The sequence below is a fragment of the Phocoena phocoena genome, chromosome 15, assembly GCF_963924675.1.
Source record: "Phocoena phocoena chromosome 15, mPhoPho1.1, whole genome shotgun sequence".
Classification (NCBI taxonomy): Eukaryota; Metazoa; Chordata; class Mammalia; order Artiodactyla; family Phocoenidae; genus Phocoena; species Phocoena phocoena.
Window position 1 is genome coordinate 37,268,635 of NC_089233.1, and position 15,297 is coordinate 37,283,931.

The window sequence follows — 15,297 nt, forward strand, 5'->3', positions numbered from 1 at the left end:
AGATGGTTGTTTGATACTGTTTTGGGTGCATCCTGTGTACATGTACACACAGAATGAAAGTACACGTGTCTTATTAAAGATTTTGTTTGTGACTTTTAGTGAGCACATGAGATGACTTGCTTCAGCCCCATAGGAAGTGTTTGACAGGCCAGACATCTCCCCTGAGAATCTCTCCTTAGTAATTACCACTCATTCCACGGGAGATAGACTTTCCCAGAGTTTGTCTTGTTGAATTACATATTCTAGCTCGTGCAGCGTTGCCATGGAATCGGTAAATAGATACTACTTTTCAGAGCAAGGAAAGGGCTTTCCTTTTATTTCAGTTCATTGGTTCTTGAAATGTCTATTTTGGGCATATGTACTACCAACCTGTTATTGTAAATCGTGAATATGTATCAGAGACCAAAGACCCTTCAGCCAATATCAGGTGACATAAGCACAAGTTCTTGGAGCTTGATGGGGGCGCTGTGGGGTGAGCCGTGGCCAGGAGGGTGGGACCCCCAAGAGGGTTGGCACCCCTGTGATGTCAACTCCTGTCCTAGGCAGGTGGTCATTCTCCCCCCTTGCTGTCACCTCTCCTCCTGGGGCCCCCTCCCCTTCTGTCACCCCCTTTCATTTGCAGGCACTCCTCCCCCGCTGTCACACCCCCGCTGTCACCCCTTTTCATTAGCGGGTAGTCCGTCACCCTTCCCCTCTCACTGTCACCCTCCTCCCAGTGACCCCTCCCCATCTGTCACCTCCACTCCCTGTGAGTACTCCTGCTGTCATCTCTGGGTAGCCCCCTCATCTCCTCCTCCCCATGGGCACCTCCTCTGTCACCCCTTTTACTCCGTGCGCAGTCACCCTCCCCCTCCCTCTGTCACCCCTCCTTCCGTGGCCCCTCCCCGTCCGCCACATCCCCCCACCACCCCACCCCGCTGTCACCCTCCGCCGGCGGGCACCCTGTGGCCGGGAAGGCCCCTCAGTGCTAGCGCCCCAGGTCCTCCCTCTCGCGGCGCCCTTTGTTCTGGCGGGCACGCCCCTTCCCCGGCGCGGGCCTCGATTGGCCGTCCAGGTCACGTGAGCCCCGCCCCGCCCCCGTGGGAACTGGCCTCCCCGCGGCGCGGCTGGACCGCCTGGGTCTGCAGCTCGCTACGCGCCCTCTGTAGTCGGCCAAGAGCGAGTCGGCCGAGCGGGTGCTGCCTCCGAGCTTGAGGGCCGGCCCACCCCACAGGGTCGCTGTTCCCACCCGTGCGGATCCGTCGCAGGTATTTCTCAGGCTGGGATTTTGAAGAAAGCGACGCTCGCTTGCCGGAGCGAAGCTTGGCTGGAGGTTTGTCGCGGTCCAGCCACATCCTGAAATCTACTCTGAGAGGCAGTGGGTGGGGACAGACCCAGCCCCCCAGCTAGTCCTGTTCGCTGCGCTGGACCATAGACCGTCAGGGCGGGTCTTCCCACCTGTAACCTAGGTGTGCTTCCGCTGCCAGGAGACCATGTGTCCGTTTTGTGCTTGTAAATGCATGTCAGGTGCGTTTACAGAGGTAGGTTCTGACCCATAAAAAGCAAAGGCCCTTCCAGGGGTCTGAGGGGCCCCTCCAGGGGAACATTTTCATTGGCAGACAATACAAGCAATCCCCAACTATACAAAGTGACCATCCTCTTTTCTGATAACCCTCCTTCTCCCACAAGCAGGCAGTCCCTGGAGGCGGCCCTCCAGACCCCACATTTTATAGGTTTTCTTGGTTTTAATAAGAAGTGAGCCTGCCCCATTACTGTGCTATAACTTTCCAGATTGGCTCTAGAGATCTGCCTTGTTGTTGGTAGGGCTCCCTACCATGTTTTCACCTGGCAGGCCCAGCACTTCTCCCCACAGCTCCCTCCCTCCTCACTGCACGTTGCCTGGGACCTCCCAGCCGTGAATTTGGGCACTGTGGGAGCTTGCTGATGTACAGAAACTTTTCTACATGCCCAAGTCTTGGTGTGCCTGCTGTGTCATACTTGTCCTTAGTCTGACTTGTCTGTTGAGAGATGTTCCTGCAATGTTTAATTTTAAAAAGTCAGGTATCCTAGGACCTAAGGCTTAGGTGAAAGTCCATTCACTTCAGGATGGTTATAAGCTGTTGCTGTTTAAACTGACCATATAAGTGAACTCTGCTTGGGCATTCGGGGTGAGGTGAAAGCCAAGGGCAGGCCACGTTAGAACATAATATTTAGGAGTCAGGGAGCTACTTAACAGTCTAGAGGAAGACACAGGCTTTACAAATCAGCCAACTTAAGGAAAGAAATTACAATTAGGTGACTGAGTTGGACCTGTCAGAGACCAGTATGTAGAAGAAGCAGAAGAACGTGAGAGTGATTGTAGCATTTCAGGCCCTCCTGCTTTGATTGAAGGGCCAGGGATGAGGAGGTGACTGGGAGGGAGCGACTGGCACAGGGAGCTCTGGTGCTCCTTGGAGGCTAGTGGGGAGATGGCCTCAGCAGAGGCAGGTTCCTCGGAGAGGGTGGCAGCTTTTTGGGCACAGAGGAGGGAGGTGGACTTGTTGCCCAGCTGATGGTCCATGTTAGGGATTAATGAGGGGTCGCTGGCCTGGCTCGAGAGTCCAGGGCAGCCCTTGGAAGGCAGAGGCTGGGGGTGCCGGGCTGAATGGATGGGTGTGTGGTCCACATGGGGTTAACTGGCAACCCCCCACCCCTAGTGTCACAGAAGAGGGGGACACTCAAGCTTCTCCCCACAAGCCCCACCTTTTCGCCATCCCCAGTTGTCTGTGGCACACAGGTCTTCCTTTTCCCATTTTTCAGCTGCCACTCATTTTCCATATCCGCTGCTCGGTTCTGGTCCAGTTCACACCTCAGTTATTTCTGTGCTGTATTCTGGTCCCCACCTATGCCTGAGCTCCCTGAGGACTAGGAGAGCATCATGTTGTGCTTGAGTGTCCGTCTCAGCCCAGTGGATCTCCCAGTGCGGCCCCCAGATCAGCAGCAGCAGCATCACCTGGGAACTTGCCAGCAGTTTCTACCCAAGGTTTCCGCCGAGATCAGATGGTCTGGGGTTAGCAGACCATCCAGGTGGTTGTGATGCACTCCAGCCTGGCTTGCTGACCGATGTTGATGTATAGTGGAACTGAGTTTGTGGGTCCACCTTTGTTTTGGGTGAGTTGCGGGAAGGAAGGGGATGATTTCTGGCTCTCCTGGAGACACAGACAGCAGCCTCGAGCCCCTGCCGTGTTCCTCTTTACCCCTCCCTCCTAGTTTCAGTGGTTCCAGAGCATCATGGCAGACCTGTGTCTGGCACGTACTGCTGCATCACACCATCCATGGAGCCTTGTTTTATTTACACTGATTGGGTCACTAATTGTCATGGATGGTTTTGAGAACCACAGGTGCCACCCTGAATTTGGCAGGCTGTGGAACCGAATCACATTACAGGTGCTGCAGGGCTGTCAGTGGCCCCCCGCATGGATGAGTGAACTCCTGTGGTGAGGAAGCATCTGCACGTGGTATTGGGCTAACCCCTGGGGTTCCCACCAGCCTCTTCCCCGCTTCAGTGAGGGTCTACGTTCTGCCATTGTGTTTTCTCTAAGGTTTTTCCCTTTTGCCTCTTAGATGTTCTTAGGTGAAGCCATTTTCTTTTCATCAAATGTCCTCCAATATTTTAATCTTAGCTTATGCTTTGAAGTCATATAATAAGCAGAGGTGACATGCCCCTAGTGAAATAATGCTGCCTGTTCAGTGCTCAGTGCTGGCGAGAGGGGGAACCTTGGCCGGGCTCTGGTTGCCACAGTGATGGTACTGGCAAGGAAACAAAATGATGCTTAGAGCTGACCTGAGGGACCATTAGGGAACATGAGGAAATGGGGGAGGTGTCACCCACCACATTCACTCCCCGGAGCTGTGGGGGTGCATGCAGCCTTTGCCACACCCTGCAGTTAGCGCATTGGCAATGCCTGTGGTCCGTGTGGTCCTGCTTCAGCCCGGCTCTGCGGACTGGGTTCTGTAGATAAACCAACAGGCAGTGCCTCAGCTCTGATGTGCTGGTCCCCTTCTCCCCAGACTCTGGAATTCTTTTGCTTTAACTTATAGTAGATTGTGAGTGTTTCTGAAGATTGGAACTGTTTTTGCAAAATGGCCATTTTCCTATTAAAGTCATTTTATTTTATTTTTTATTGTAGTAAAACATACATAACATTAAATTTATCATCTTAGCTTTTTTAATTGTACAGTTTAGTGGAGTTAAGTTTATTTGCAGTGTTGTGCAGCCATCACCATCATCCACCTCCAGAACTTTTCCATCTTCAAACTGAAACTCTGTCCCCATGAAACAATAGCTCCTCCTTCCATAAATTTTGATATAAGCAGACGTATCTGTATTCTTGTTCCCCTCCCCCACCTTCCGCTGTAAACCACAGGGTGCGACACTCCCTTTTCTTTATTTTTTTAATAAATTTATTTATTTATTTATTTATTTATTTTTGGCTGTGTTGGGTCTTTGTTGCTGCACGCGGGCTTTCTCCAGTTGCGGCGAGCGAAGACTACTCTTCATTGTGGTGTGCGGGCTTCTCATTGCGGTGGCTTCTCTTGTCGCGGAGCACGGGCTCTAGGCGCGTGGGCTTCAGTAGTTACGCCATGTGGGCTCAGTAGTTGTGGCTCACGGGCTCTAGAGCGCAGGCTTAGTAGTTGTGGCACACGGGCTTAGTTGCTCCACAGCATGTGGGATATTCCCAGACCAGGGCTCAAACCCATGTCCCCTGCATTGGCAGGCGGATTCTTAACCACTGTACCACGAGGGAAGTCCTGCACTCCCTCTTCTTAGTGCTTTTCCCTCACGGTACCACCTGGTGCCCCCTCCAAAGCCGTCCACACAAACTGCCCATTCCTCCAAGCCACGCTGAGCTCCCTTGAAGTTTATCCCACAACTCGGTTGTCTCCAGCCTTTGGTGATTATGAACAAAACTTCTTTTTACCTCTGTGTGCCAGTCTGTCTTTGGGGATTGCTGGGACAGAGGGTAATGGCACCTGTCCTCTTGGTGCCTTTCACTTGGCGTTCTTGCCAGCAGCAGTGTTGGTTTACTATAGCCCTGCTCCTGGGGTTTTGCCCGGGAACAGGTGGGCCTCCAGGTGCATTTCTCTCATCAGAAGCAAGATGAGTGCCTCTCAGTGGTCCAGACCCTTTGCATTTTCTCTTTTATAAGTTCCTTGTTTATTTCTCTAGCCCATTGTTCTGTGAGTTCCTGGCGTCTCTATTTCTACACATTCTTTGTTAGTGATATTAGTCTATATGTTAATGTGAAAAGTGGGAGGGGGTTCCTTGTTCTAGAACAGGTTCCTTGGTGTGGCAGAGACTGCTCCATGACAGCCTCACCTCTCTGGGGACCCAGAGACTGAGTTACACACCAGTGCTTGTGAGGAGATGCACAGGAGCTCTTGGAGGAGCTTAAAATGTAAGATGTAACTCTGTAGTGAGGGATTTTAATCAAGGCTGCGTCAGTACCTAATATAGTAAAAATCCTAAGCAGATATTTGACCATTTCACTCACACGTCCTGAAAATGTTCCTTGGAACTTATCTTTAAGAACACGAAGGAGACAGCTCCTATTTGGGCACAGAGAGCACTGTCTGCACAGGCAGTGTTTTCTTTTTCTTGTCTGTATGTAATACAGTCATAATTCTTTAAGTTTTTTCTTTTCTCTTTTCACAAGGTGGGGACCAGCTTGTCTCGTAAACTGCTTTCTCCATCTTCTGCTTTTCCTTTTTCTCACGGATCTTTGGTGATTGGCAACGACAGCTGGGATTGCCCCAGAAGTGTTTGTGCAGAGTTAATTGGAGGAATTGCCTCATTTTCAGTTCCCGCCACTCACAAGAGAGTGTGGTCATCACCTCCACCTCGTGCCCATGTGAGGGGCCTGAGGGGCTGGCTGTGTTCTGTCCTCTCGAACTGGGTGCTGTCACTCAGGTGTCGGTTTGTGAAATGCCACAGGCCATCCAGGTATGACCTGTGACACGCTTCCCTGTAAGTGTGGTGTATTTCAACACAAACATAGAGACCATCTCTCTCTTCTCTGTCTCCAATGGGCTTTGTTTAAAGTTGTGATAACATCCATAAAGTCTGCCATTTTAACCATCTTTTAAATTAATTAATTAATTAATTTATTTTTGGCTGTGTTGCTGCGTGCGGGCTTTCACTAGTTCTGGCGAGCAGGGGCTTCTCACTGCGGTGACTTCTCTTGTTGCGGAGCATGGGCTCTAGGCATGCAGGCTTCAGTAGTTGTGGCACATGGGCTCAGTAGTTGTGGCTCACAGGCTCTAGAGCGCAGGCTCAGTAGTTGTGGTGCACTTAACCATTTTTAAATGTGCAATTCAGTGGCATTAATTACATTCACAAAGTTGTACAGCCATGACCGCCATCTATTTCCAGATTCTTCCTTCCAGACAGAAATTTTGTCCCATTACACACTCACTCCCCCTCTCCCTCCCCCAGCCCCTGGCACCCACCCTCTACTTTCTTTTTTGTTTGTTTGTTTTCTTTATTCTGTTTATTATACTCACATATTTAATACATATTTATTGACTTAATAAAAATGAGAAAATGCTTAGTATAATTGTTTTCAAACAACTTCTTTGAAACAGTAATATATTATTCTCTGTTTCATCAGCATGCTATAAAAAGATTTAGGTAGTACATAAGATATATTTTTTTTCTCTTTCTTTTTTTCTTTCTTTTTTTAAAAACATCTTTATTAGAGTATAATTGCTTTACAATGGTGTGTCAGTTTCTGCTTTATAACAAAGTGAATCAGTTATACATATACATATGTCCCCATATCTCTTCCCTCTTGCATCTCCCTCCCTCCCACCCTCCCTATCCTACCCCCACCCTCTACTTTCTGTTGCTATGAATTTGACTGCTTTAGGGACCTCATGGGAATGGACCCACACAGTATTTGTTCTTTTGTGTCTGGCTTCTTAACAGAATGTTTTCAAGGTTCATCCCTGTTGTAGCCTGTACCAGTGCTCATTCCACTGTCTGGATGGACCATGTTTTTGTTCATCCATCCATCAGCTGGTGGACACTCGAGTTATTTCCAGCTTTAAGCTCTTGTGACTCGTGCTGCTGTGATCGTGGGGGCACATGTATCTTCGAGACCCCAGCTCTTCCAGGAGTGCATCTGGATCTTCTGGGCCCACAGCATTTGCCTTTTGCTTGGTTGGCTCCAGGGGACCTGGGGACTTGCCGGGGCATGGCGTCCTCTCTGTCCTGCTCTCATGGCCTGCACACCCAAGGTGTTCCTTAAGGTCTGGGGTGAGCTGTCCGAACTCTGAGCCTCTGTTTCTTCATCTTACCAGATGGGGGTTTAAACTGGTTGGTCCCTAAGTCCTTTTTTCTTTTACTTTTGGTCTTGTCCATCCATCTGTGCTCTGCATGGGGAGCCCCCCACCCCCACAGATGCTCCCAGCACCCAGGTCCACAGCCTGCAAGGCAGCGAGGTGGGAGTGGACATTTCCCAAGCCCCACACAGTGTTCCCCAGCCATCTCTGGGGGTGATGCCCTTGTTTTTAGATCTGGGGACTTGCAGCCATGGCTCTGCCTTGGCCTTGGGCCACTCCGGGGCTGCTCAGAGTCCTCTGTGTATCCCCTCTCATTCTTCTGGGTCTCTGGCTCTTGTCTGGAGGGACTGACCTTGAGGCGGGCTCAGTGCCCTGCCCCATGTCTTCTGGAACCGTCCATGCCACCTCTGCCACTGCCACCTCCCTGCAGTGGGAGCCCTCACCCTAACCCTTGCTGCTCAGGGAGCCGCGTGTGGCTCGCCCTGGGAGTGCGTGGCTCTGGGCCTTTGTGTGGCCTGTGGGATGCTGCCCCATCCGTGCCTCCCCCAAGCTGCTTCTCCCCAGCCTGTCTCCCCCGCAGCATCCTCCTCCAGCCCTTCCAGGCTCCTCCACCTCCCTCGAGGGGTCCCTGAAAGCAGCTGGACGGGGGATGGGAGAGGCCGCCAGCCCCTTACTTGATGGGGGAACTTTGTTTTCCACTTTATTCAAAAAATTATGAAGGGTGATTTTCGGGTAACTTGGGTGTTGTATTTTTCTCCCATGTGTAATTGAGGGATTTGTGGGGGTCTGAGTGCCGTGGGGGAGGGTCTGGAGCAGGGACGGGTGCTCTGTCCAGTGCTGTTCGTCCTCCGACTAGAGCAGGTGTTTGGGAAAAGGAGACAAGAACCAGCTGCTGGGAGCAGGTTGACACCGTGGTGGCCCCAGGGCCCAGACGGTGAATGTCGTCTTCTGCTTCCCAGATGTCCGTACCTGCACCGGACGACCGGGGACACGGAGCGCAAGTATCACCTGCGCTACTATAAGACAGGCACATGCATCCATGAGACAGATGCCCGGGGCCACTGCGTGAAGAACGGGCTGCACTGCGCCTTCGCGCACGGCCCCCTGGACCTGCGGCCGCCTGTGTGTGACATCAGGTGAGTGGCCGTCCTGCCGGGAGCCACTCTCCTCCCTGTGTTTCGGGCATTGCTTGCCTCAAGCAGCTCTTTCTGAGCCTTGATTTTACTGCTAACAAGAAAGTGACCCTTCTCCTCCCTCCTGACCCGGACCCGAGGGAGCTTGTGGCGTCTCGCATGCTCGGCTCTGAGGCTCTTGGGATTTGGGCCAAGACTGTCATCCTGGAACGGGGGCCCCAAGGCCGTGGGCTGCATATCCTGAACCCTCACGTAGGCGGCTTCATAAAGTGACAGAAGCCGGTGGCTATCTCACTGTCGGAGGCTTCGGACAGTCTGCAGCACCGTGACCACGTGCCGTTTGGTTGCAGGGAGCTGCAGGCCCAGGAAGCCCTGCAGAACGGCCAGCTCAGTGCTGGGGATGGCGTCCCTGACCTGCAGCCTGGGGTCTTGGCCAGCCAGGCCCTGATGGAGAAGATCCTGGGCGAGGACCCCCGGTGGCAAGGTAACCCTGCAGCCGCTGCTGGGGCGGGGGGCTCATCTCTGTCTGTAAAGTGCCTGCATGGTGGACCTCGTCGCCCCCTTTACAGGTCAGGAGGGGAGACCAAGGTTCCATTCGAGCACATCACCCTCAGCCCCTCCAGCAGCCCGTCTGGTCCCCAGGCTGCTCTGGGGGAGGGGCCTGCATGGCTGGCACAGCTCCTGCTAGGTGTCTGGTCCCAGAGCCAGCCTGGTCCCCAGCAGCCTGCACAGATGATGGCTATGGGCAGTGAGGTTTGCTTAATTGTAAAATACCCATCATGTAAATGTGCCATTTTAACCATCTGAAAGTCACAGGTCTGTGGCATTTGGTACACCACAGTGTTGGGCAACCATCAACTCTGTCTGGTTCCAGAACATTTCCATCACCTCGGACAGAAACCCATGCCCATCAGTGGTCTCCCCTTCCCAGCCCTGGCACCCACTAGCCTGGCTGTGTCTCCGTGGAGCTGCCTGTTTGGATGTTTCCCGAGGGTGGTGTGGTTTTAAGAGAACCCCCCTCAGTAATGCCATGTCTCCTTGGACCGGCTTTGCTCTCACGCGCGTAAACGCTTCAAGGCCGCGCTTACTTCAGCGATGAATTCCCTACAAGGGTCTTTCCCCCACCCGCCGAATCCTACGCCACCCTGGGCCCAGGGACGAATTAACAAAGGTGACTGCCCAGGCCTTCCTGATGCCCAGGCCTCAGGCCGGGCCCTGCAGGAGCGCTGAGGAGCCTGGCCTTCCGTCGCGCCTGTGGTGTGGGGGGCCTGGACCCACAGCATATATGGGGGTTCCAGCATCGCCATGTCCCTCTGGGGAGAGGCTTGCACAGAGGGAGGGCTGCGCCCACAGGTCCCTGCCTCGGGACTTGTCCTTCTCTTGTTGCAGCCCCTCGGTCTCCCTGGTCCTGGACCACAGGCTCCACCTGTGAGCTCTGGCTTGTGGTGTAGGTGGGGGTACAGTCTTGTCACAGTCAGGTGGGCTGAGCTTGAGGAAGGAAGGTGGGAGGAGGCGCTGGGTCGGGTCTGGCCGGGTAGTTAACCCTCAGCGCCCGTGGTTTGGATTTTTAATTAGTAGATTTTATTTTTTAGGGAAGTTTTCGGTTAACAAAAAAATTGCACATCATGAACGTCTTGTGTTGATGAGGTAACATTTGTTAGAATTGACAACCAATATTGATACACGATTATTAATTAACAGCACAGTTTACCCCTGCATTGTGCATTCTCCGGGTTTGGGCAAATGTGTAAAGACACGGATCCTCCATTATGATGTCATGCAGGTAGTGTCACTGCCCTAAGATCCTCTCTGCTCCACTGCTGGTGACCACTGATCTTTTGCCCCATTGTTTTGTCTTACAGTTGGGATCACACAGTGTGTAGCCTTTGCACTTAGTGCTGTGCATTCAGGGTTCCCTGTGTCTCTTTGGGGCTTGGTAGCACCTTTCTTCTTTTTTTCCCCTCATATTATCTTAGCACCTTTCTTCTTATTGCTGAGTAATTCTCCACATCTGGGTGGACTGTTCATCCGTCACCCACTAAAGGGCGTCCCGGAGCCCCTGTGACTCATAGGCACTGCCACGCCTCTCACTTCTTTGTGGTTCATGCCACTCAGCGCAGGACCTCATGTCTGTTGGAGGTCCTCTGTCAATGCTTGGGAACAAATGTCTTACAATTTTTATTTTCTTAAAATCGTCCTTTCTGTTTAAACTCCTTTTGTCCTCTCTGTGCCCTGCTGTGTGGTTCACGTCCCTTGTCATTTTATCAGTTATTTGGAACTGAGTTTGGTGTGTGTGGGGTGGTGCCATTAAATGTGGGTGTGGAAGCGTGTCCTGGGCGTGGCTCCCGGGGTTGGCCGGGCAACACAGCCTCCCTCCACTGTCTTCCCCTCCATGCCTTGAGGGTCAGCCCCCCTGGGCAAGTGTAATTAAAAACAATGTCGTTTGTAAAAAAAAAAAAAAAAAATGGGGAGGGTCAGTTATTAACCAACCCAAGAATGTGTATGATTTTCAAGAATCTCCTTTCATCCATTACTGCTTTTAAATGACCCCTGGTGGTTTTTTTGTTTATTTTTGCTTTGAGATAAAATTCAGGTAACATGAAATTAACTACTTAAAAAATAGACTTTATTTTTTTTAGAGCAGTTTTAGGTTCCACACTGTGGAAAGTTCAGGGAGTCCTCACATACCTGGTACCTCCATACACATGGCAGCCCCCCTGCAGTGGGATGTTTGTCACAGCTGAGAGCCTGCATTGACATGTCAGCATCACCCAGCGCCCATCATTTACCTTGGGGTTAAAATGAGCCATTTAATTTATTTTTATTTATTTATTTTTTAAATTTGTATGGTACTTTATTGGGTGTAAAATGAGCCATTTTAAAGTGTATTTCAGAGGTTTTTAGTATGTCCACAGTGTTGTGCACCCATCACTTTTATCTGGTTCTAAAACTCTATCTAGTCTCCCCAAAGAAGCCCCAGCCCCTGATACCCACTGATCTACTTTCTGTCTATGGATTTACCTGTTTTGGATATTTCCTATAAGTAGAATCATACAACATGTGCCTTCTGTGTCTGCTTCTCTCACTTGAGCATTGTGTGTTCAGATTGTTAAAGTCTCATCCACGTTGTAGCGCGTGTCAGTGCTTCACTCCTCTTCATGGCCGAGTGATGCTCCACCACATGGCTGGGCCACATGGCGTTTACCCATCATCTGCCGATGGACACCTTTTGGCTGTGTGGCTGCCGTGAGCACACGTGTGCACGTTTCCGTGTGGACCCCTGTTTTTCAGATACCAACTTCGTGCTAGGCAGCTACAAGACAGAGCAGTGCCCCAAGCCGCCGCGCCTGTGCCGCCAGGGCTACGCATGCCCGCACTTCCATAATAGCAGGGACCGGCGGCGGGACCCCCGGAGGTTCCAGTACAGGTGAGCCTGGGCCACGGGCGCCGCAGGGCCCTGGCCGACCTCTCTGGTGTGGGCCCAGCCCGGCGGTCCCCTCTGTTCACACTCACATTGGCTCGAGGCTCTAGTTTAGGCAGCCACCCCTCTGCTCCCTTCACTCTCTCCAGAGGCTCTGGTGTCCAGCCAGCCGGCAGGTGCGGTCAGAGCGTGGCTCCTCCATTTCCCCCCCTCCCCCGGCCGCCCTCCTGTGACCTGTGTGTCCCTGCCAGCAATAGTGCCTACTGGCAAGGAACTGGCCCTTGCGAGGCTGAGAGTCCCAGTGCCCACAGCCTAACTTCACCCTCTCCGGGGGACTGATGTCCTTGGGGTGGTGGGTTTGGGCCTCACCTGGTTTCATGCACCTGGCAGTCCTGGTCTCTTCCTAGGCTGTCTCCTCCTCACTCCAGCTGCCCTCATCTTGGTGCCCAGCTTAGCCTCGGGTTTGCCAACTTGCTGGATGGACCTGGTGCTGGGCGGGGTGGGGGACTGGGGACACGGAAGCCCAGGGGTGCCTGGGCACCTTGGCCCTCACCTCGCTCCTCCCTTGGGTCCCGAGCTCTGTGTAGAGCTTGTTCTTGGAGCAAAGAGCCTCTCTCTAATAATTTGATGCCACCTCACCTGCCCGAGAGCCCTCACTTTCAGATAAAGTTGTTTTTATGACAGTCACTGTTCTGAGTAGTTTCAGTTGAGGGACAGAGAACCTTTGGCTTTTAGTCACCCGATGTCATCTTGAGAAGATGAAGTGAATTTACTGTGTATCAAAGGGATAGAAAATCGTAAAAAATAAAAGTTTTATTTCCCACAGATGATAATTTTTAAAATAAATCCAATACAATAAAGCTGTCGGGAAGTACCTGAAGAATAGAGGGTATTGGGTAGGGTTTTCATATTGTAGGACCAAAGTCTCAGGTTCAATTTTGAAATAGTTTCACGGGGAGACAGAGTGTGGTCCCCTGGTGGGCTGGGCGGGGGCTGGGCCTGGTCTCCTCCTGCTACAGGAGGCCTGGCTGCGTCTCCGAGGTGCTTGTCACAGTGGCATCGGTGGCTCTGACTCACTCACTTCACATTTTGTGGAAAATGAAAACGGGCTCCTGAATGCCTTCTGGGTTCCACCAGGCACCTGCACTCCTTTTTATTTATTTATTTATTTATTTATTTTTTGGCCGTCCTCTGCGGCATGTGGAATCTTAGTTCCCTGACCAGGGATCGAACCCACGCCCCCTGCAGTGGAAGCGCAGAGTCCTAACCACTGGACGGCCAGGGAAATCCCTGCCCTGCTTTTTTTTTTGCCTGTCCTGGTGAGGAAGGGGCCAGTGCTTCCGGGGCTGGCACCCATGCCCCCTGGTGGTGCACGTGTGCTCAGCACTGTGCAGACAGCCTGACGCCCCAGGGCATGTGGGGAGGACATCCATCCTCCGCTGACTCCTCCTTGTCCCCCAGGTCCACCCCCTGCCCCAGCGTGAAGCACGGTGACGAGTGGGGCGAGCCCTCCAGGTGCGAGAGCGGGGACAGCTGTCAGTACTGCCACTCGCGCACAGAGCAGCAGTTCCACCCCGAGGTACGGGAGCACCCTCGGTCCAGGGACGGGCTCAAAGGACTCGCAGGGCTCAGCACCTATGGTTCTTTCCACGGAAAGAATGCGATTAAAATCAGCAAAGGATCAAGGCCACAGGGGCGGGTCCTGGGGAGACCAGGCACGCACTGTGGACGGTGTGTCCTTCTCCTAGCCACCATGTGTGGCCGTATTTGTGGCCATACTCACAGTGCTGCCAGCTGGGAAGTCACCCAAGCCTTGGCATCTAGGGTTTTTACTGGGGGTCGGTCAGCAGACGTGGCTAACCTCAGTCTCTGGCCCCTGCAGAGGCTGAGCCAATGCTGCGTGGCCCAGGCCCACCTTAAGTCACCGTGTGGCATGGCCCAGGGCCCCAGGTAAACAGAGACCCGACCAGGCAGGACATTCCAGGGACTCAGATGTCACCTCCCTGAGCCCATCAAAGCCAGCCCCTCCTGTGGGGCATGCGGGTGTGGGCAGGGAAGCCATGGAGTTAACCCTTTGCTGCACACTCGGATTTGTGTTAAAAACGGACAAGCACACAAGGCCCCTGGACCAATGGGAGAGCGTCAGAGCACCGGGACCAGGAGGGTCAGGGCCAGTCTGGGAGCAGGCTCTGCGGTGAAGGAGCGCCCAGCTGTGCCCACTGGGGCACCTGGGCTCCAGGGAGGGGTGGGCTCCTGGTCTGAAAGGCTGTGGTGTTTCATTTCTTAAAAGTTTCTTCTGTCTAGAGATTCAGTGCTTCAAAGCGTGCATAAAACAACACTTAGATTCCTGATATTTGGAGTTCTGAATTGGAGACCTTTTGAAATTGCTTCTGTTGGTGACCCTTAAAATTTCAGTGCAGGTGCTCAGGGGATGGTCAAAGAGCCACGGGGAACGAGCAGTGTTTCGGGCAGGGAAGGGGGCGGGTGGCAGCACCCATGAGGGTGTCTGGGGCCTAGAGGCCGCTGTCCCTTCTGGGCAGGCTGTGCTGCGGGGCCACACCCAAGTGAAGCAGCCTTGGGTCTGGCCATGGAGTGGACGCACGTGGTCACTTAACAGGCATTTCTTGCCCACCTGCTGTATACTAGGCACTGAACCAGGTGTATCTTTGAGGAAGTGCCAAGTGGACAAGCTGACCTGATATGTGATTTCAAGGACAGGCGCTGCAGGAGCAGCCTCAGGCCCACACGGTTTCCCAGGCTGACTGGCCCTGCGCAGACAGGGCATCCTGGGACTGCTGGGAGGAGTGGGGACGAGGGGTGCGGTGTCCACATCCTTCTTTTTCAGGATACCCCCTTGTGATTACCAGCTCTGGGCCTCCAGCTGGAAGGAGGAGGCCAGACCCAGCCAGCTCTGGCCCTCCCACGGAAACAGGTTTCCAGTCCAGCCTCTCTATTTGCTGTTTTATTTTCATTTCCTAGATCTACAAGTCTACCAAGTGCAACGACATGCGACAGACTGGGCACTGCCCTCGGGGCCCCTTCTGTGCTTTTGCGCACGTGGAGAGTGAGTACCTTGGAGCACCCGGAGCAGGCAGGGCTCAGCCTCGGTCGGGGGCGGCTGGGAGGGTCGGCGGAGCTCTGGGCTTCATGGGGTTCAGCATGGCCCTGCCTCTGGACACCCCAGGGCCGTGAGTGTAGTAATTTTGATGGCCAGGTGAGCCCATAAAGTCCCCAAAGGCAGAAACCGTGTTGGTGACGGGAAGTGCATAGACGCGGCCCTTCCCCAGGGTTCCCGAGAGCTTCCTCTTAAAGCTTTTTGATTTGGGATTCCTGTTCTTATGAGCATAGTTGCAAATTCTGATTTTACTATTTTTTATTTTAATGGGGAGGGTGGCTTTTCCTGTTGAAATTTTCCATTACTTTCTGCTGTCGGAGTTGTTC

The 15,297-nt window shown here is 52.9% G+C and overlaps 1 protein-coding gene across 3 annotated transcripts in view; it reads left to right on the top strand.

The window, feature by feature from the left end:
* The window catches only part of UNKL (unk like zinc finger), a 42,397-nt gene that overhangs the window by 3,861 nt on the left and 23,239 nt on the right, over window positions 1–15,297 (top strand). For 2 of the 3 annotated variants that reach the window (XM_065892572.1, XM_065892573.1), the window contains exons 3-7: window positions 8,262–8,438; window positions 8,786–8,919; window positions 11,727–11,862; window positions 13,318–13,435; window positions 14,836–14,920. In XM_065892572.1, coding sequence (XP_065748644.1) covers window positions 8,262–8,438; window positions 8,786–8,919; window positions 11,727–11,862; window positions 13,318–13,435; window positions 14,836–14,920 — 650 coding nt within the window. The remainder of the gene's footprint in view (window positions 1–8,261; window positions 8,439–8,785; window positions 8,920–11,726; window positions 11,863–13,317; window positions 13,436–14,835; window positions 14,921–15,297) is intronic. The other variant, XM_065892574.1, reaches the window with a different exon arrangement.